This window comes from Salmo trutta, chromosome 12, assembly GCF_901001165.1.
Source record: "Salmo trutta chromosome 12, fSalTru1.1, whole genome shotgun sequence".
In the NCBI taxonomy this organism is placed as follows: domain Eukaryota; kingdom Metazoa; phylum Chordata; class Actinopteri; order Salmoniformes; family Salmonidae; genus Salmo; species Salmo trutta.
The window spans coordinates 19,952,621-19,975,567 of record NC_042968.1 but is presented as its reverse complement, the minus strand read 5'-3'; the positions used below and the strand labels follow the sequence as shown (position 1 = coordinate 19,975,567).

The following is a 22,947-nucleotide window of genomic DNA, read 5'->3' as shown; positions in this document are numbered from 1 at the left end:
GGATCACCACTTTATTTTAAGAATGTGAAATGTCAGAATAATAGTAGAGAGAATGATTTATTTCAGCTTTTATTTCTTTCATCACATTCCCAGTGGGTCAGAAGTTTACATACACTCAATTAGTATTTGGTAGCATTGCCTTTAAATTGTTTAACCTGGGTCAAACGTTTCGGGTAGCCTTCTACAAGCTTCCCACAATAAGTTGGGTGAATGTTGGCCCATTCCTCCTGACAGAGCTGGTGTAACTGAGTCAGGTTTGTAGGCCTCCTTGCTCCCACACGCTTTTACAGTTCTGCACACAAATTTTCTATGAGATTAAGGTCAAGGCTTTGTGATGGCCACTCCAATACCTTGACTTTGTTGTCCTTAAGCCATTTTGCCACAACTTTGGAAGTATGCTTGGGGTCATTGTCCATTTAATAGACCCATTTGTGACCAAGCTTTAACTTCCTGAGTGATGTCTTGAGATGTTGCTTCAATATATCCATAGAATTTTCCTACCTCATGATGCCATCTATTTTGTAAAGTGCACCAGTTCCTCCTGCAGCAAAGCACCCCCACAACATGATGCTGTTTTGTTTCATCAGACCAGAGGACATTTCTCCAAAAAGTACGATCTTTGTCCCCATGTGCAGTTGCAAACTGTAGTCTGGCTTTTTTATGGCGGCTTTGGAGCCATGGCTTCTTCCTTGCTGAGCAGCATTTCAGGTTATGTTGATATAGGACTCGTTTTACTGTGGATATTGATACTTTTGTACTGGTTTCCTCCAGCATCTTCACAAGGTCCTTTGTTGTTGTTCTGGGATTGATTTGCACTTTTCGCACCAAAGTACGTTCATCTCTAGGAGACAGAACGCGTCTCCTTCCTGAGAGGTATGACGGCTGTGTGGTCCCATGGTGCTTGTACTTGCATACTATTGTTTGAACAGATGAATGTGGTACCTTCAGGCATTTGGAAATTGTTCCAAAGGATGAACCAGACTTGTGGAGGTCTACAATATATTTTCTGAGGTCTTGGCTGATTTCTTTTGATTTTCTCATGATGTCAAGCAAAGAGGCACTGAGTTTGAAGGTAGGCCTTAAATACATCCACAGGGACACCTCCAATTGACTCAAATGATGTCAATTAGCCTATCAGAAGCTTCTAAAGCCATGACATCATTTTCTGGAATTTTCCAGGCTGATTAAAGGCACAGTCAACTTAGTGTATGTAAACTTCTGGCCCACTGGAATTGTGATTCAGTGAATTATAAGTGAAATAATCTGTCTGCAAACAATTGTTGGAAAAATTACTTGTGTCATGCACAAAGTAGATATCCTAACCAACTTGCCAAAACTATAGTTTGTTAACAACAAATTTGTGGAGTGGTTGAAAAACGAGTTTTAATGACTCCAACCTAAGTGTATGTAAACTTCCAACTTCAACTGTATACTGTATATGGAGATTATTAATCAGATCCAATACTTATTAATCAGATCCAATACTCCAATAAATTCTTAAATCCGTACTAAGTGCTACCCTGAGTTCTATGACCATACTAAGCGCCCTCTATCCAGTTAAATGACTATGTGCTACGGAGTATGAAGAGGAAGGTATTATATACTCACGTCTGCAGGTAGAGTACCAGGGAGGCGTTCTGAAGGCCCACAGGGTTACAGCGGATGGTGTAGTTGACGATCTGGCTGGAGGTGAAGGCCGGACGCCCCCAGTGGAGGAACACGGCAGACGAGCTGTTGGCCTTGGCATACACGTGGTGAGGGGGTGGAGGAGGGGGCACCATACGATCACGGACCGCTGATACACATGGGAAAAAAAATCATGCTAGAGGTACTTATGCGTCAAAGGATTGATAACTATCATTATCATAACTATCATCCATCATTATAGACAATGGTTGCTTGCATTATGTGAAGAACTTACAGACACATCCAGGGGTGCTGATAGTCTGGTCTGCCTGGTAGCCATCTCCTATGAAACTGAACGCCAGGAGCTTCACATGGTACTTCTTCCTTGGGTCTAAAAATAACAACATTTACATATCTTTCACTGTGGACCTATGGGTACAGTATACATCATATCATAGACATTCACCTCAACTTGACCAATGTGACCTACAGTGGAAGTGAGCGTGTCTGTCCACTGGGGGGCATTACACTGAACCGGAGGCTGTGTGATTTATCCAACCAGTGGGCTGTGAGGGTGCTGGATCAGAAAGAGCATGGCTGAGAGGTCAGTGAGGTTTGGCTGTGGAGTTCTGCGACAGATGCTGAGTGCTGGGAGCCCAGTCCCTAGGTCAGTTCCTGCCCTGCTCAGGGCACTGAGGCACACAATAGAGGAGCTCCTCTATCCATCACTCTGCCTTTTCAGGGAGAATAGGGGAACCCTTCCCCCACCCAGGGCTGCTGGCCAGTGGTCAGTCCTATTCAGTTCCAGGATGAGGGGGTTAAACCACAGGACAATGCCCCCTCTAGGAAAGACAGAGCGGTCAATCACATGGCCAGAGTCAGTGGCCTTACAGACCCCAGGTAGAACAAACGCTGCTAAGTTAAATGTCCTCTCTGTACCCAACAGGCCACTGATAAAAAATTCAGGCCAAACACTATCTAAATGTTTCACTTCATATCTGCTTTGATTGGTTCATTTGTCTCCCAGACTTTGATCTCTTGTCATCCTGGAATAACCAGGTTACTGTGCATGACATATTCAGATAAGGTACTAAAAGGTAATAATTCATCTTATTAATGTGTTATTACCCTGTTTTGTGTGTAACAATAGTATAACTCATTCCAGAAAAATTGGCTGAGCTAGAGTATAGCTGTATTGGGTGAACCGGCTGCAGTGTATTAAAATATCATTACACAGGCAATTACAGGAAGCTCCTGCTGCAACCATGAGGACCTTGTTGAAATAGCTGAGGATCTATCAAACTAATGGCTTACAGCCTCCTAGGAATTCCAAGGCTCTTCAATATTTCAAAGTATGTCACCCATCATTACACACACAGTAGGCAGAGGAATCTGAGCAAATGATCTTCAATCTGTGAGTGTTAATTCAATACGTTTATTTTGAAAACACTGGGACATATTGATTTGCATTTCAGTCGTCAGTTGTCGAAACAGCACTGGAATACAGTCTAGTTTAGAGGAAACTGAAGTGCTGCACGGCCTGACATGAGATCTTACAACACATCATAGGCCTACGTAAGAGACTGTGGGATGACATTATCCAACCGAAGAGGGGGGTAAGTGTAGTAGGCTGTATAGAACGTCATCTATGCTTTACAGAATTATACAGCTAGATTGCAGTACTTCATGAGAGGATGTACAGAGTACAGGTACTAATAACATCACTAGTATCAGTGGAATAGTGAGCACCAGAGCTGACAAGGTAAAAATCTATGGTTCTGTCCCTGAGCAAGGCAGTTAACACACTGTTCCCCGGGCTCCGAAGACGTGAATGTCGATTTAAGGCAGCCCTCCGCATCTCTCTGATTCTGAGGGGTTGGGTTAAATGCGTTAGACACATTTCAGTTGAATGCATTCAGTTGTACAACTGACTAGGTGTCCCCCTTCCCTTTTGCCATGGAACAGTAATGCAGTGTAGAACATGACCACTAGGTTGTGCTCCAGGACATAAACGTTGAGAGGAGCACAGGAGTGTGGATACAAACTGAAGTCATGCCTATCCTCAGTTCCAGTCACAGAAACAGTCATGTATGAGTTCTACGTTACTAACAGTTTCTGTGATCATGTCTCAGAGACAAATAAGAGGTAGTCAGTTAGATCAGGGTTTCCCAAACTTGGTCCTGTCCCCCGGTTTAGTTTTTTTAGCTCTAGCACTACACAGCTGATTCCAACTAATCATCCATCTTTGATTATTTGAATCAGCTGTGTAGCGGTAGGGCAAAAAACAAAACGTGCACCCAAGAGGGGGCCCAGGACTGAGTTTGGGAAACCTTAAATTAGAATATCTAAACCCAAGGTTAACCCATGTTGATCATATGACAAACTGCTAGAGGATCATATTCACTGCATGTGTGTGAAAATATATGTTGTAATGATGAGCAGGCTCTATATCTTCAAAAGAGTTGAACAGTTCAAAAAGCAATTACAGTCATTGTGAAAAGTCCAACCACTTTGTTGAACAACCATCTCATCATGTTTACTATGCTCTAAGAGCTAAAACAACTGTGTTTTTTCTAGGATCGATCTGAGGGCCTTCAGGCTATGAGAGGGTCCAGGGGGTGGAGTCAGGGCCATGGGAGGCAGGGGGATGGGCAGGAGGAGAGTCCGAGGGGTGTGGTTTGAGCCACTAAGACCCCTAGCCCTGAGGAGTTTCAATGGAGCCAGCAGGTCAGGCATAGATAAAACTCAGAAGGAATCTGAGGTCATTGGTGTGGAATACAAGTTGAGCCTCTTTTTTTCTCCCTCAGAATCCTTGCCCTTTCTCTGTTCCCTAAGCCTTAATGGGGAAAGATAAAGAAGTGACTTGCAGGAGGGGAGAAAAACTACTTAAAAGTGTCTTAAAAACTATGTGGTATCCTCTAAAGATTAGATACAACAACTTAGAATTGGATCAAAGGAAATATTACTGATAATATGATTGCATAAAAATATGAAGCTTCTCTCTTTATATTTCTACATTATAGATGGGTCAATGACTAGGCTACTGTAGTCATTTGCTCCAGAAAACATTTAGTTGTGCTAATGAGTTCTTGTTTGTTGAAAACAATGATAGGAAAATAACTGCACATATTTGTGAGGTTCCTATATCTTTACTTTCTCTAGTAAAAGACAATGAATTAGTGTACACTAGCATAGCTCCCTCCTGTCCCTCCTGTTCCATGTCCACAGTCAGGCTGGCCGGCTTTGGACAGTCCCAGTGTCCATCTATGAAGAGGAGCAGTCAGGGTCTCACAGTCCCACCCCTGCCCAGCCACACATTACAATGGGCTTGCAGTAATTACGCAGGAGAGGCGCTGTGAGAGGGGGCAGGCTTTGACATCTGGGCCATGACCTTTGACATGGAATCTGGGCAAGCTAAATCCTGCCAAAGGAGGGGTTATGGACGCTGCTCTTGGGGGGGGGGGGGGTAAGCAGGGGAACTGAGCAGAAAAGGGGGAAAAACACCAAGAGACAAAAATAATAAGTCACTTAATAGGTGATGATAAATAGTGCCAATAGGAGGAAATGGTAAAGCGAGAGAGCAGAACTCTTCAATGGGCAATTTCATAGCCGATATAATGAAAGCATGATTAGATATGGTAAGCTCAATTGTTCAGCTTAACTGCTCTTTGTAACCTAAGCGTGACCTAAGGTTATACTTTGTTTTCTGACCTAGAATAAATTCAGAACTTGCAAAAGTGATTGAACTTCCAAAAGGAAATGTATTGAAGTGTTAATTTTAAAATCTGTGAGTAATACACATGGTTTGGGTAAGGTTATCAGGGATCTCCATGGTTGAAGATAAGAAGTGTCCACACAAACCTCCCCCTCTGTATGGAGTCACCCATGCTTGCACTAACCGCCAACCCTGGTCAAAAGGAAATGTGTTAGCCCTGGTTCATTCAACAACACCAAATCCCTCACAAAGATAAGATATGCTTCAGTTGCCACATAATAATCCCCCTGTGTGTAGATTCAAGGCCAAATGTTTCTTCTTAGATATCACAAAAACAAAATCACTCAAACTTGTTGTGCCTTACTCACTTTGCTAGAGAAAAGTTCATAACTAATTTCCTCAGAATAATACACAATCTGCCTAACCCTGCCATTGCTTAAAGATACACCAAAGTGAAGCTGGTTCATTTTCCCGTCATGCCTGTTGGGCTAATCTTGCAAGGCTTTGCTCTCCCCATAAATTATGATGCCAGTTTGTATTTGAGGGGAAATTCTTGAGCTGTTTGTGGTCACCTGATTTTTTACAACCGTTTTGCAGATCCTGCAGGCCCCTAAGGCTTTGTTCTGCCCTGAGAATGGCCCCCCAGGCCACAGCAAGAAGGGTCTGAGTCAGGGCCATAAATGTCAACTCCCACACTGATCCACAAAGCAGCATATATCATAGGGGGAGCGTATATCTCCCTCTGACACACACACACACACACACACACACACACACACACACACACACACACACACACACACACACAGTTTATTGATGTAGTGGGCTCACTAATACCCATCTATCTTTTATCTGACACCAGGCATGCAATAACTAATGTTTTCCCAGAGAAAAGACCCCTCCACGATGGGCAAGATGGCCCCAAGCTATGAGATAAATCTACTACCGTACACCCAGTCCTGGTGCCAACAGGTATGGGAGGTATTTCAACCGTGACTATGCCACAGGAAGAATAAACATGAATGGGAGGATCTCAGTATTTCAACACCATGTCATTTATACACTGAGCTACAACCTCTCACATTCCTAACTTAGAGAGCCCTTTCAGTCATGTGGAATGGTCTTAAGAGATCATTTAGTAATGGCCAGAGCAGAGCTGGTCTGTATCTACTACAGATTCAGAAGTCTACCATGTTCATGTCTTTTCTTCTGTTAGAGAGGTATGTTATTTGTGCACGTTAGAGCAACATTGACTCAATAATACAGTAACGGTTGGCTTGTTGTCTTTACCACATCAAAGCTAAGTGAATTAATTTAGATCCCAGGGATCTGAAATACTTATCAAGTCACTCAGTGAGATTGGTGTTGTTCATAATCCCTGACTGATCGAACACATTCTCTAGGCTGTGTGTGGTTGTGGTTTTCAAACCTGTGTCACTGTCACAAGTGTCCTTGGGTGAAGTAAAGAGTTAAAGTTAAAGCCTCTATTAATTGCATTACTATCAGAGACATTACAGCTTAATCCTTTATCCTGGATAAAATCCAATTAACATTTTAATTGAAGCTCCATTTTGCTCTCTACTTCAGACATGCCATGGAGGGTAAATAATATTATTATGAGAAGTATCCAGAGTGTTTTCTAATGGATAAAACACCAATTCAATAGTAAGTAGACTGATTAAAAGTCAGCAAGAAAACAATGTCCTATCGGGCCCAATATGTGTACCACCGTTTATGCTTGTTATGTGACTGGTTGTTTTCTTGGTTGCAGAGCAGACACCTCTGCTCATCAGGATAGTTTATTAAGGAACATAAGTCATGGTTTGTCACTCAAACAACAGTGAACAAACTCAATAAGGAAATGCCCTTTTCCACTGCTGTTCTGTTCGTGGAAGGTCAAATCGAGACAGGGACTACTCAATTATGGGCAAACATGGACATTACAGCAGACCCAAATTGATGAGAACACCCAGTTTTAATTAAACTACCCTGTTTAGAGATGTGGGTCACCTCCACGAAAAGAAAAAATGACCTAATGTTACACTTCTCCTATTGGTTTATTATCTATGTCACACTAAACTGACCAAAGCATATCCGAAGGGAAAATTGAGTCAAATTAGTATTTTTATCTTAAGCTGTCTCTCTGTTTAACGCACCACTTACTGAACTCAACGTTGTAAAAATGTGGTGCCATGGACAGGCACTGAAATCGTACCTAAAACCTATCTGACACTGACAGTAATACGTGACAAATTAAACTGCTGTGTCTCCTCTCCAACAGGATGTCTCTCCCCTGAGGGGGGAAACCTTTGGGAAGATAAATGAGATGCATACTTCTCTTCAACATGTCATACTACCAATCACATTCCATGGATAAGCTCAGTTACCAGTGGTGAGGGGCTGAATTCGGTTGACTCTTGGTCATTTAAGTCTCTTTTGTGGCCCTTAAAGCCTAACACAATGAAAGCCTTTGATGTGAATTCTCCTCCAAATGCTCTGCTCACAGCAGTCATAAAACACACCATAAATCTGCTCCACAATAACAGCTTCCCTCTCCTCTAAAGACAGCCCTGGAATACACCTCTGCCAGCTATTCTATCAAACAAGCACAATTGAGGTCATTAAACTGTTTCAATGAGAAACTAATGAAAAACCAAGGCATAGTAAGTGTTTTGGTGATATCTATCTATATCACATTACTACAACTTGTTTGTCCACTATGTTCATTATTCCAGGAGGAAAATGTGGTTCATGAGGAAAAGGAGAATGTACACAAAAAGCCAGACTTCATATGTTCTTTCTCTTATCTCTCCAATAGGTTTTACCTCAAGCTTTATAAAAATACTCTATTGAAAAATAATTATCCATTCAAAACAACATATATTTCATAAAGTACAGCACTTTAAAACCTACTCAACAATATAGCCTTGTGTTATTCTAAACAACAGATGGTGGCAAAATGGAGGAAGTTTCAGCAGTCATAATTATCGCCCCATCACAGTAAGACCCCTCCATGACAAAACAAAACACATACTGTAGCAAGAAAACAAAAAGGTAAAAGGGGACACATACTGTATTTACCCCCCTCTATGCTTTCTAATCCTGGTCTAGTACCAGAGCTTCCTGATTCAAAATTCAGCTGCTGGCCACCTGGCCGACCTCCTCTGGCCACAGATGGTCAGTTGTCCACTGCAGTGGTGTGGGACTCCCTTTCCTTCCACACTCTCCAACGTGACAAAATGAATTTGACCCAGAGGCCAGAGAACCAGCATATGCCCAACACCCCTTCCTCAGTCCCAGCTAGCAGCTATTTCTAAAGCAGTTGGGGGGGCATACAATGGAAACCAGGCCAGGGCCGTAAGGTCATGGGGGGTTGGCTTCTATCTGGACCTCTGGACATGAGCCCCCACAACTCACATGAAAAGACTTTGGGAAGGACAAACTAATGGGCTTTTCTGATCCTAAAAATACCTTAAACATGCCTGGTGAGGACATGGAAAATGTTTTTTAAGAGCATCTTTGATCCGAATCCAATTTAAGGAGGACTTTCATTGTGTAACCATGCATTGACTAGAACATATTCTTAATCTTGCAATTGAAATCCAAAATCAAGACAAATGTCATCAGCAACAATGAGATCATAGGTCGGGTGTACTATGTGGAGTCTACTCACCCAGGCCTCCAATGGTGTGCCTGTTGTCCTGGACACGCAGCTGGATGGGGGAACTCTCAGCCTGGCTCTCCTCGTGGTAGAACAGCCTATAGCCCTGGACGCTGACAGAGTTTCCTGGTGCCAGCTGCCAGCGCACTATGATGGTGGTGCAGTTCAGAGGCTCCAACTGTAGCTCAGGGGCCAGAGGCACTGTGAGGAGATAGGAAGAGAGAGAGATCTGTGGTTAGAGTCACTGTGGGCAGACACGAAGAGAGAGAGATCTGTGGTTAGAGTCACTGTGGGCAGACACGAAGAGAGAGAGATCTGTGGTTAGAGTCACTGTGGGCAGACACGAAGAGAGAGATCTGTGGTTAAGAGTCACTGTGAGGAGACACAAAGAGAGATAGACCTGTGGTTAGAGTCACTGTGAGGAGACACGAAGAGAGAGAGATCTGTGGTTAGAGTCACTGTGAGGAGACACGAAGAGAGAGAGATCTGTGGTTAGAGTCACTGTGAGGAGACACAAAGAGAGATCTGTGGTTAGTCACTGTGGGGAGACACAAAGAGAGATAGACCTGTGGTTAGAGTCACTGTGAGGAGACACGAAGAGAGAGAGATCTGTGGTTAGAGTCACTGTGAGGAGACACGAAGAGAGAGAGATCTGTGGTTAGAGTCACTGTGAGGAGACACAAAGAGAGATCTGTGGTTAGAGTCACTGTGAGGAGACACAAAGAGAGATCTGTGGTTAGTCACTGTGGGGAGACATGAAGACTTGGCAGCTCTGCTTCTAGCTCCGAAGCAACTTTGCAGTATTGTTTTTGTTTGTGTTATTTCTTATCACAAGCATTTCGCTACACCTGCAATAACATCTGCTAAATATGCGATTGTGACCAATACAATTTGATTTATTGAGTACAGTTCTGAGGATGTAAGGTTCAAACAGAATCTCTCTTTTTAAAGGTCATGTGTACTACTTATATACAGAGCTCAACCTGCATGACTATTCATTTTTATTCAGGTGGCTTTATTTTAACCAGCTCATCTGAAATAGTACCAAGTCAAGGGAGAATATGAAACCCACCCACCCACCCACACCCACCCACACCCAACCCCCGCTACCCGATCAGGCCTTCTTTACCTTAAGCCCAATGGCCAGGCCACACCAATGTGTTCATAAAGGTCTGCTTCATATTCAGATACCATTCAGAGCCTTGCTACTATTGACAGTCCACAACTATTTATAAAAGAAAGGTTAGCTAGTCCTTAACAAATTAAAGACTTGTTCAGGAACACATTTGTTTGGGACACCCAAATTATTAAGAGTAAACCAACATGGCAGAAACATGCTAATTTCGATTTCCCAGAAATAATTTGCTGGACAAATAGGGGCAAAGTCACCAAAAAGTATGGTATTGTAAGAGATGCAGGGTGGCAGGCTGGGAGCAAGTTGACTCTGTAGCTTGTCTTGTTCCTTGAAAACAGGAATGCTCTCCACCCAGCTGCTCACTGGCTTTATCTGATGGAAATAACCGGCTCCCAGCCTGCAGCCCCCAACCAGAGGCACATCCATACCACGCCTCAGCCTGGCACACAGATACACAGCCAGGCACAAACACACACTAGCAGAGATGAGCCTGGTCCTCAGTTCTACTGACAGAATGCCTATTCAGCCGACATGATCCTGGCAGAATTGTAGAAAAGATCCTGTTTGTTTCCAAAGGGACAGAGAGAGAGAGGGCAGCAATCCCCTCCCCCACCCCTAAGGCTCAGATGGAGCTCTTAACAGAACTATTCTTCCTCCCACCCAGAGGCCTGGGTCCCTCTCTTTTATGACCCATGACTGAAGCCATTCCGATGTTACTGACAGAGAGGGCCAAAGGTCATGGAGTAACAAACGCAATGCCTTAACAAGATTATTAGAGAGGACGCTCTTCGCATGGCTCTCTCTCACACACTCAGCATAGGACTGGGAAGAAGAAAGGTATAGAGATAATCCAGCCTCTTTGCTCCTATATTGAGTATGTTAGAGGGAAGTGTGCGCTCACTGTGCGCCTGCAAGGCATGATGGTTTTACTGTGCATGATAAGTCAATGCAGGAAGTAAGGCTTTACATGTTTATTTATGTGATGTGGCAGGCTGGTAGCTTCACAAATCTAAGGTTGAAATTCCAGTTCATCAAATATGTTATGGCTTACTTATGTCTTTTGACTTTGATTGATTAGAAGTCGTATAGTTGTAATCATATCTGTACAAACATCATATGTGCACGCAGAAACCTAGTATTGGACCATCAGGGAGCAGCCAATAACTCATCGCTACTACTGAGGAGCATGTGTCAGTACCTTTGGCGTTGGACGCCTTAGGGGTGCGGTGGGAGGTCCAGGCTGACTGTTCCCCCCAGCCCACGCTAGTGGCTGCAGCGATTCGGAGGAGGTAGATGGTGTCGGGCTGCTGGCCCTCCAGGAGATACTGGGTCTTCTCCCCAGGAAGCTCCAGCTGGGTGACGGCCTGGTCGGCGCTGGTACGATAGGACAAGCGGTAGGCCGACACCCGGCCGCGGCTTAGCTTGGCTGCAAGGGGCTGCCAGGACACCTGGATGTCTGTGGGGCTGCGGCTGGTGAGGCTGAGCTCTGGGGCACGCAGGGGCACTGTGGAGAGGGAGACAGAGTGGTCATGTAGAGGATTATACTGTCACCAACTTGTTCATTACTGTGTTACTGTCTCTGGTTTCTGTCTATATTTATGGTTGTTTTGTATTGTGTTTTGGTGGGGACCAAAGGAAGAGTTGTGATTGCTAAAGTAACAGCTAGCTACTGAGACTATAATGAACAAACCCAGAGACACAAAATCAGCTCACTGTGCGTCACACTCAGTCATACTGGAAAATCAATTCAGCAAGTCCGCAAGTGTACACAATAAATAGATGTTTTTTTATTTTACCTTTATTTAACCAGGTAGGCTAGTTGAGAACAAGTTCTCATTTGCAACTGCGACTTGGCCAAGATAAAGCATAGCAATTCGACACATACAACAACACAGAGTTACACATGGAATAAACAAAACATACAGTCAATAATACAGTAGAACAAAAGAAAACCAAAAGTCTATATACAGTGAGTGCAAATAAGGTAAGTTAAGGCAATAAATAGGCCATGGTGGCGAAGTAATTATAATATAGCAATTAAACACTGGATTGGTAGATGTGCAGAAGATGAATGTGCAAGTAGAGATACTGGGGTGCAAAGGAGCAAGATAGATAAATAAATAAATACAGTATGGGGATGAGGTAGGTAGATAGATGGGCTGTTTACAGATGGGCTATGTACAGGTGCAGTGATCTGTGAGCTGCTCTGACAGCTGGTGCTTAAAGGTAATGAGGGAGATATGAGTCTCCAGCTTCAGAGATTTTTGCAGTTCGTTCCAGTCATTGGCAGCAGAGAACTGGAAGGAAAGACGACCAAAGGAGGAATTGGCTTTTGGGGTGGCCAGTGAGATATACCTGCTGGAGCGCGTGCTACGAGTGGGTGCTGCTATGGTGACCAGTGAGCTGAGATAAGGCGGGGCCTGTAGCCAGTGGGTTTGGCGACGAGTATGAAGCGAGGGCCAACCAACGAGAGCGTACAGGTCGCAATGGTGGGTAGTGTATGGAGCTTTGGTGACAAAACGGATGGCACTGTGATAGACTGCATCCAGTTTGTTGAGTAGAGTGTTGGAGGCTATTTTATAGATGACATCACCGAAGTCGAGGATCGGTAGGATGGTCAGTTTTACGAGGGTATGTTTGGCAGCATGAGTGAAGGATGCTTTGTTGCGATATAGGAAGCCGATTCTAGATTTCATTTTGGATTGGAGATGCTTAATGTGAGTCTGGAAGGAGAGTTTACAGTCTAACCAGACACCCAGGTATTTGTAGTTGTCCACGTATTCTAAGTCAGAGCTGTCCAGAGTAGTGATGCTGGACGGGCGAGCAGGTGTGGGCAGTGATCGATTGAATAGCATGCATTTAGTTTTACTTGCGTTTAAGAGCAGTTGGAGGCCACGGAAGGAGAGTTGTATGGCATTGAAGCTCGTCTGGAGGTTAGTTAACACAGTGTCCAAAGAGGGGCCAGAAGTATACAGAATGGTGTCGTCTGCGTAGAGGTGGATCAGAGAATCACCAGCAGCAAGAGCAACATCATTGATGTATACAGAGAAGAGAGTTGGCCCGAGAATTGAACCCTGTGGCACACCCATAGAGACTGCCAGAGGTACGAACAACAGGCCCTCCGATTTGACACACTGAACTCTATCAGAGAAGTAGTTGGTAAACCAGGTGAGGCAATCATTTGAGAAACCAAGGCTGTCGAGTCTGCCAATAAGAATGTGGTGATTGACAGAGTCGAAAGCCTTGGCCAGGTCGATGAATACGGCTGCACAGTAATGTCTCTTATCGATGGCGGTTATGATGTCGTTTAGGACCTTGAGCGTAGATGAGGTGCACCCATGACCAGCTCTGAAACCAGATTGCATAGCGGAGAAGGTACGGTGGGATTCGAAATGGTCGGTAATTTGTTTGTTAACTTGGCTTTCAAAGACCTTAGAAAGACAGGGTAGGATAGATATAGGTCTGTAGCAGTTTGGGTCTAGAGTGTCACCCCCTTTGAAGAGGGGGATGCCCGCGGCAGCTTTCCAATCTTTGGGAATCTCAGACGATACGAAAGAGAGGTTGAACAGGCTAGTAATTGGGGTTACAACAATTTCGGCAGATCATTTTAGAAAGAGAGGGTCCAGATTGTCTAGCCCGGCTGATTTGTATGGGTCCAGATTTTGCAGCTCTTTCAGAACATCAGCTATCTGGATTTGGGTGAAGGAGAAATGGTGGGGGCTTTGGCGGGTTGCTGTGGAGGGTGCCGGGCAGTTGACCTAGGTAGGGGTAGCCAGGTGGAAAGCATGGCCAGCCGTAGAGAAATGCTTATTGAAATTCTCAATTATAGTGGATTTATCGGTGGTAACAGTGTTTCCTAGCCTCAGAGCAGTGGGCAGCTGGGAGGAGGTGCTCTTATTCTCCATGGACTTTACAGTGTCCCAGAACTTTTTTGAGTAAGTACTACAGGATGCAAATTTCTGTTTGAAAACGCTAGCCTTAGCTTTTCTCACTGCCTGTGTATATTTGTTCCAAACTTCCCTGAAAAGTTGCATATCACGGGAGCTATTCGATGCTAATGCAGAACGCCACAGGATGTTTTTGTGCTGGTCAAGGGCAGACAGGTCTGGAGTGAACCAAGGACTATATCTATTCCTAGTTCTAAATTTAGGACCTGTAATGTGATCTGATTTAGACTGGTATGCAATCATGTGACAGATGTTCCCTTAGTCAAGGACAATAGACCAGTTATTTTCTATGGAATATGTAAGAAATGTAATTTTGCTTGATCATAAGTGATAGTCACGGTTGCACAGTGCAGAAACATTTCATGGGGTGGTGTGAACTGTGAAGGAGTTATATTATAGTAGAGAGGGTCATTCCTGATCTCTAAATATCAGCCTGACTAATGTTTAATCAGCCGAGTGGTCCACCATATAATCTTTCCTTATTAGACTCCTCTATTCCTCTGGCGTACCTCTTAGAGACGACCCCAATTAGACAGCCAGGGGTCAGCCCCACTAGAGTCATTACAGGACCTACAGTACTGCCCACTCTCTACAGTCTATTCATTACAGTTTAAACACACTGGAAAACATCCTCTGAGTCCTCCATTAGAGTGATAGAAGACCTTACACAATGACTACAGGATCAATATGAAGCATTCTCTTTACTATTCATCTGGGGGTGTTTTTATTCATCCTGGGGTGACAGTTATGGCTGTTTCCCTGGGTTACAGCCCGATAAAGGCCAGGGTGGACTGTATGTTTGTGTATGTGGGAGCTAACGGCGAGGCCTCACCATCCTCCAGGGTGTGCTGGAACACATGGTCTGACATGCGGCTGGCTCCCATGGGCATGTAGGCCACGATGTAGAAGGTGTAGTTCCGCGCTGACTCCAGGTCATCAATAATGTACCGGGTTGTGTCGTTGCCAATGACAACCTGATATTCCTCATTGTTCAAGCCTGGTTTGAGGGAAGAAAAGGGCACACATTTAATCAATTAATCAATTACCACCCACAGAGCTGTAAGCTGCATGCACAGGCAACGAGTTCAGAGGGGATCTGATCCTTCAATGCAAACTCTTTAGGGCACTAAAGGGGGACCTAATCATAAAAGAGTCTATGAAGATTTATGTACATTCTGAGTACAAAGACAACTTTTGATAACTTTCCATAATCATCATTCAATGATTTCTCTCAGTACACAGAGCAAATACAACATAATCACTTTGACTTTAGGAACCTCCTTGTCTGAGGCACCTGATTCTTACAAAGTTACGATGTACATCTGTCTCTAACGGTGGGCTTCTGGTCCATTCAGTATGGACAATATACAAAAAGTGTCAACTCAATCAAACTGGTTCCTTCCCCTTTTATAGACAATTTCATCAACATTGCTCAAGCCAAATTCCAGTATTCAATTTTCCCACATTGCTTGCTGAGCCTAATAGCAGTTTAATTAGCACAGATTAGGAAGGTCCCACAAAAGACTCACTTGAAGCCAGGACATATTGAATCGTCCAGCCTGATTTCTGACCTGGTAAACAAGATCCTTGAGAGTAAACAGAAAAGCCCTTGTCCAGGGGCCTGAAAGGCCCAGGAAACCTCCCTGAAAAGACACACAAAGCCTCCCTCCCAGTCCAGCTCACACTGTCCCAGTGCCTTGACAGAATCTCCTCTGTTGGATTAGCACACTCCAACACACAGACTAATTAGTTCCTCCTTTCATTAGAACCTCCATTTAGTGCCAAGGCTCTGTGTCTGAGACCTCAGGTGCAGAATGCGTTGGTGCTACCACTCCTGTCAATCTCAACGGCCAGCCATTCTCTGGGACCGGACAGAATGTTTCACGTAATCTTAATCAAGTGCACCAAATCCTTGACAGAGAGCAGTTATTTAAGGAGAAAGGGGCAGATTTTCTAACTTACTTCCGTTAACGTCCTTATCCTTACATAGCCTAGCAGGTGTTTCTTTTGCTGCATGGAATTCGTACATTTGGCCTATACAATGGTATTCCATAGCCGGCGATGAACAACAGTGCCTGAATGAACTGGATAACATTTGTGCTGAACTGTTACATTGTTTGAATGTGACTCTTGGTGCCTCTTCATCAACAATACAGGTTCCCAGGAAAGCTAAAGGTCCAGCAGTCAATGACTGGGGTGACTAGTGACAACAGTGCAGGCCTTGTATTCGTGTGATCGGTTCCTGTCTATCCTGCATCTCATCTAGTGTAGGGTGTTCCTGCACCTTTAAAACCCATGCACAGGGCTTGAGATCGCCTATGGAAGGCCAGTCCTGTTTGTACAGAGTAAGCTGCTGTTCTTTCTTCGGTGCAGTAATCATCGTTTTCCTTGACCTCTGCCCAGCAACCAACTATTAACAACAGATGGTCAATCTCCCACATTCCGTTCTGGGGGCAAGGAGGAAGTGGAGCATTCAGGACTCTAAACAGTGTCAACTGTTAACTCCTGGGGCTACCAAGGCCATTAATATGGAATTCCCTAATACATACGACATTAACTTTATCCTGCCAACATCAAAAAGAGTTTCTGTTTGAAAAGGTACAAGACATAGAAGAGGCTCTCCCCTGAATTGGCCATCATGTCTCACCTTCAGCCTTCATGTAGTGCACAGAGTAGGCGATCACTTTGTCTGAGTTGTACAGTGGTCTCTCCCAGGCCAGCAAGATGGCGGAGCTGGATACAGTGTCAGCCCGGATGTTCCTGGGCGCGCTGGGCCGGTCCTCTGACATCACCACTATGAGCCGGGCCATGGAAAGCACAGAGCCCTGTTCATTCTCTACCTGGCACTGGTAGATGGCATCATCCTCAGGGATGATCTGGTTGATCACCAATTTACTGTGGGACAAAACACACATGGCCATATTAGACTTCTGTCCCTCCTCCAGCTTCACCTACCAATACTTAACCCGTTGCTTACCAGCTCTATCATTCTCTTTCAAATCAGAAACTGTTAACAAGCCAAGGCAGTGGTACCAGCAGAGGAAGCAAATTAGTGGGAAATCCACTGAAATGCCATTAGCACGTTTGTAAATTATTCAGCTTCCTTTCTTCTGTGGGAAAGGGCAACTATCAACAAAGACAACTACCTGTGGGGTAAAGGAATTAGGGATTCTGTTTCAATTAACATACAGCAGAACATACAATATGGTTGGTGGTTAGGAGGCAGGGATTTATAAAACAATGGGATGATCAGATAAATAAAGAATTGAGAGGGAGACAAACAGGAGCAGAGAGTTATTAGCTACAGTTGATCTGGTGTTAGAGCTCAGACCTGTTGTACATCTTGATGCGTCCGTTGGAGTGGACCTTCTCTCCGTTCTTCAGCCAAGTGATGTGGGGCAGGGGAACCCCCTCAGCCTGGCACACAAAGCGGGCCGTGCCCGCACGCGGACGGGTCAGGCTCTCCGGCCACTCCACCAAGGACGGAGGCGCTGGATAAGGGAAAAGTCATAGATGTAACAAACACCAACAATGATGTCTCTTAATAACAACTGGCACTTATAGGAGCTCTACACAGATGACTAACATGTGTTTACCTTGCACAGTGATGTTGGCTGTGGCGATGGTATAGTTGCGCGTGCCAGGGGTAGTGGCTCTGCACATGTACACTCCTCCGTGTTGGGGTTTGATGTCAGAGATGATGAGGTTGCCATTGCCCAGCACCTTGGTGTTGAACACGTCGATGGACTTGCTGTCGGCTCGGCTCCAGGAGATGAGGGGTCGGGGGTTCCCTGTAGCCATGCATTCCAGGATGGCACTTTGGTGCAGGGACACAGTGGCATTCTGGGGCCCGGCGATGATACGAGGCCTCTGAGGCAGTTTGGGGCTTGGAGCTGTGGAGGGGAGACAGGATTTGACCAGGGTGCCCACTTCACTACTCAACATAAATATAACGTGGCTTTTATTGGGCTTATAATGTTTGATGCAATGCTTGTGAATATATTATGTTTAAATCTGGAAAGAGTGCTAATTCTCCACTATCTCCCACCTGGAGTGACAGTGAGGGCTGCCTCTGTACTCCGGCGACGGTTGGCGATGTTGGTCGCCACACAACGATAGTTCCCAGCATCCCCTTTTTTCACCCCATGGATGTGCAAAACGCCGCTGGGCAGGACTGTGATTCTGGGAGAGACAAGAACACAAAGACAATCAATACAACTGACATCATATATAATGGTGGATGAGCACACAGCTCCGATATTTCTATCCCTCTGACATGTACAATACTCTCAAACGCCATCTACAGATAAAGTTAATGACATGGCATGATAATGAAATAATGAGAATGCATACCTTTCAGTTGCCAGCGGTAACGTGACCCGATTGAACTCCCAGGTGATGATGGGAGGAGGGCTTGCAGTGACTTTGCAGGTGAAACGGGCGACTGATCCTTCTGTCACCACAATGGATGTTGGCTGATTTGTAAAGGGGGAGATACCTACAGAACAAAACAAGGAATGGTGAGACACTGTGTACTACAACAGTAGACACATTCTCTAATGTACAGTACATGTTTGCGAAGAGATGATTACTAGCAATGCAGCCATTAGAAAGCAAGAACTGTGAAATTATGTTTTTCTAGTATTGTATTTTCCCCCATTCGGATCTATAAGACCAATCATCACAAAAATGTATGTTCATGGCCCAATATCCTCTCTTGCTCGGCAGCTCATCTTGGTGGATAAGTTTACATGTCTTTCTATCAGTCAAACTAAGCCTCTGTATTTTAGGACTTAAGGGCACTGTTCAGTTAAAATGGAAATCAATGACATTTATGGAAATAAGGGAATACATTGAGCTGCCAGGCATATCTTATAAATATACATTACTTCACTTTCAGGTTACCATCTCACTAAAGCCCCTACCCAGCAAAGGCCAACCCACTTCAGCATCTGCCTGATAGTGAGACTGTAGTGCTGTGAAGCTGAACCTCATTCTTAGAATTTTCAGTGAAAATAGGAAAATCTATGTGCACAATTATACCGAAATGATCCCTACCCCAACTGCCATCCCCTTTAATCCCCTTTATTCAAATAATTGTCCATGAAACTACTTGCCAAGGAGCTGCCATGTTCCAACAAGAAAGCTATATCCTATTAAAATCAACCTAAATGGTGTACATTAGCACTGAGATTGAACATTTGCCAAGAATAATCACAAGGGCTGTTGACAGCAAGATCTAAAGAGCCCCACAATCCATCCAACCTTACCCCTCCAAGACAAATTCTCTCCCTGACCTCCTCTCCTTACAGCCTAGACAGAGTTCATGTGTTGATGCATTGCCGTCTAATCATGACAGTCACAGGAAGACCCTTTGCCCTGAGATGTTGGTTAGTCCACTATTGAAATCAGCTGTTGTTTTTTCTCTCCTTACAAAACCTTGCCCTGTCTCTCACCTTCTCTTTGAAAATGCATAAGCTCCAGTTCTCCCTCAAATGAGGTGTTATACAAGCACCAGACATCGGATATCAGACGGGGTTCCCGAGGCCCTAACTAACCTAAACAAACCAGCATGTTACATGTACCTGTCAGCTCATCCTGGCTGGAGCACATTAAACCCTGAGGAGATCAGAGAGCAGAGGAAATCTCTGCTAGGCTCATCTTATTAATTAGCTCCTCTACTATGCACATCCACACACATGAGCAGAGGTCAATCAGTCAATCAGTCAAATGTGTGCCATGCACACAACATGTGACCCACCTAATGACTACTGCTAATACTTCAACTGAAATAAAATACCTCATACGCTTGCTGTAAAACTCTTTATATTTGAACACAGAGTCATTAAGCCCATAGCTGGTGATGAGGCCATGTGGAGGAGGATGGGAAGCTTGATCCATTTTGTTTGAGATCATTGATTCATTTCCCGCTCATGGAGCAGCAGAGTTTGGGAAGATCAATCAGTGAAAGATGATACTGAAAGTGAGGTCTTTGACAGGACCAATGAATGGCCAGCCAGTGGGAACCTAAAGGATCTGCTATATGCTAACAGTAACATTGAAGGACAACATCACATGTAACCAACCCTCACAAACACACAGTCCTTTTGGGAAAAGTGCTACCTCTTCACAGCATCTAATTCCTAATTAGGCCTACCTCTAGGTCTATTCCTAGAGAGACAACGGATATAATACGTCTCATATGCTTATAGCAATTAATACATCATTATAACTGTTTCCTTTAAGTCAAGTGTTACCAACATATTATTTGCCACTGATTTTATACTTTAATCCCCCTGAGATAAAGAGGACCTCTGATGACAGATATATCTAAAAGTGTTGCCCTGCTGAGTGCAGCCGGACGGTGATGATTGGTGGAGAGGTCCGGCAACATCCTGCTTGGATTGGGTTTCCCTGAAACTGATTGGTTGTCAGACACCACCTGAACTGTATGGAAACTAAACTCCATGACAAACCTCATGTACACAGCATGTGTCCCATTACCGATTTCACCTAAACCTTATCCACCGTTAAGAATGATGTTGCAAGTAGTTCAATATAATAGATTGTTCATCGTTTCAAAAAAGTAATACAAAATAATCTAGAACATTATGCTTCCCCCCCTTTTCAGTCACTAAGAAATAAAAAACCCAAAAGCCATTAACTCCCACCCCCCTTCTCAACTAAAGAAGCCTCAGGTCAATAGTTTGTTAAAGTTACTGTCCAGTGAAAATATTACTTTTAAAAGTTAATATGTTAACTTATACCCAAATAATGGTGTTGACTCACGATCCTATACTCATATTTGTGGCCAAAGCATAAATTGGAGAAAAAACACTTACAAATGTGATGTGTTTTTTTTTTTTTTATCTCAAACAGACCGTTTCAAAAATGCTTGCTATTTCCTCATGGAGTATGATGTCATCCTCCTGAGGAGGATGAAATGGCCAATCAGCAGTCTACTCTGTTGTTGGGGTACGCCCACACTGGAAACACTCTTTTCATGCCACTTCGATACCGAAGTGACTTTTTCATAGCAGGTTAGGAGCATTTACGCAGCAGATTAGGAGAATTAACATAGCCAATTAGGAGACTGAGGTTAAGGTTAGGAAAAGGGTTAAGGCTAGGGGTTAGTGAAAATGCTCTCCAAACCTGCTACGAAAATCACTTTGTATCGAAGTGGCCTGAAAAGAGTGTCCCACGCCCACACCATTCCAACACAGAAAAGCTGCATTGTAACACACTTAATTACCATTTTTGGAAAGAAAACTATTTCACTCATATTGTAATTAATAATACGTCTTATTTCATAGAACTCTGAAAACACTGGACAGTTACTTTAAAATAAATGATGGTGCTGCTGCTCTTGATACAGAACTCAATTTAAATCACGTTTTTGGAAGGACTGAGATAAATAAAATCTTTACCAAAAAGCCCCGGGCTAGATAACATCAACTTAATTATCATAAACAAATCAAACCACTCCTGGAACAACTGGGACCCAGTGCAACCAACGGACTAGGCTACATCAGTGAAGGACTATATAAAGAAGACTACATCAGAAATACCCAAAACAAGTACCACAAAACAAAATCCTCTTCACCCATTTACTACTCCGAGAAAAAGGAATCAGATAATTCAAAGATACACGTGACATGTGTCTTCAGATTCAAAACAGCTGCATGTTCAGAATGCAATGCGCACCACTTAAGTAATGGATTAACAAACAGACTGCAGTGCTCTTTGACCTCTGCACACATCCGATGCTGTTTGTGCTGCAGGGGCGAGGAGCCATCAGCACTCACAGATGAAGAGGCAGTCTGAGGGGAGGGGAGAGGGGCATCAGAGTACCTCTCCTGGGCTCTCTCTCTATCCAACTCTCTCCCCCCTCCCTAGGCTCAGTTATCTCGCTAGCCCAGTGAAACAATGATATACTCTCCCCAGTGTTTACCTTCGGAGGCTCCCCCACTAACTTTATCACAGAAATGACCCCTCTTCTCTACATTCTGCACACAAAAAACCTTGAACGCACATCAAACACAGCAGGCTTGCCAGGGGAGAAAAGACGGGGGCGGGGGGCAACAGATGAAGAAAACATACGAGGAGCCGTGCAAAGATTACAAGGAGCTCAGATTTAAAGCGAGGCAAATCCTCACTAGGTGCAAGGTTTATCGTTTCTGATTGAACAGCTGTTGCCACTGACATCAGAGAGGACCCCAATCAACATCTTCTTGCACCTTAAGTCTGAATAATTGTACATGAACTATTACCACTCATCAAATTTCACTGACAATCAGCACACAGCACAGGTGGTACACCTCTATCTGTATCCTTAACAAACCTTTCTCAGAGTACTACTTAAAAGCAACGTAAATCTCAAGCACTGCTCTCGAGAAACCTTGCCTAAAGGTAAACTCCACCCCGTCATAAACACACTGGATTGTGTCCTAGCCTCTATAACAGCCAACATGGATAGCTGGACGTAACCTGGTGGTGGTGCTGAACAGCGGGAAAGCCCTAACTGCCAGACTGGGCTCTCTGTGAATCCTGATCAGCCCACTGCACTCTGACAACTACTCTGTGTCGTCTTCAGGAAGGCGGCAAGGGGAATTCTGTCCCTCCTAAATGCAGCTGACCCTCTGCCATTTCAAGGTAAAGACATCCTCATTTTTTTCCACTGGCCATGAGCAGAGCATGTACCGTGTTCATGAGCAAAGCCAGAATGAACCCAATTCATTTAGGATCCATAACCTACATTGTCTAACCAGTTTTAGAGAGCTGCGCCACTTTGTCTTGAACGTTTATTTGCAGAGCACTTGTGGACTTTCAAATGGAATGCTACCTTCTCTAATGAGTTGTGTGC

General features: G+C 44.2%; 1 protein-coding gene across 1 annotated transcript in view; it reads right to left on the bottom strand.

Annotated features, from left to right (window-relative positions):
- LOC115203108 (protogenin A) overlaps positions 1–22,947 on the bottom strand; it is a 40,443-nt gene that overhangs the window by 4,345 nt on the left and 13,151 nt on the right. The window contains exons 3-12 of the mRNA XM_029767489.1: positions 18,438–18,582; positions 18,133–18,266; positions 17,681–17,977; positions 17,416–17,575; positions 16,732–16,979; positions 14,917–15,081; positions 11,336–11,641; positions 9,015–9,203; positions 1,922–2,017; positions 1,609–1,795 (exon numbers count right to left, since the gene is read on the bottom strand). Of these exons, the coding sequence (XP_029623349.1) occupies positions 1,609–1,795; positions 1,922–2,017; positions 9,015–9,203; positions 11,336–11,641; positions 14,917–15,081; positions 16,732–16,979; positions 17,416–17,575; positions 17,681–17,977; positions 18,133–18,266; positions 18,438–18,582 (1,927 nt within the window). The remainder of the gene's footprint in view (positions 1–1,608; positions 1,796–1,921; positions 2,018–9,014; positions 9,204–11,335; positions 11,642–14,916; positions 15,082–16,731; positions 16,980–17,415; positions 17,576–17,680; positions 17,978–18,132; positions 18,267–18,437; positions 18,583–22,947) is intronic.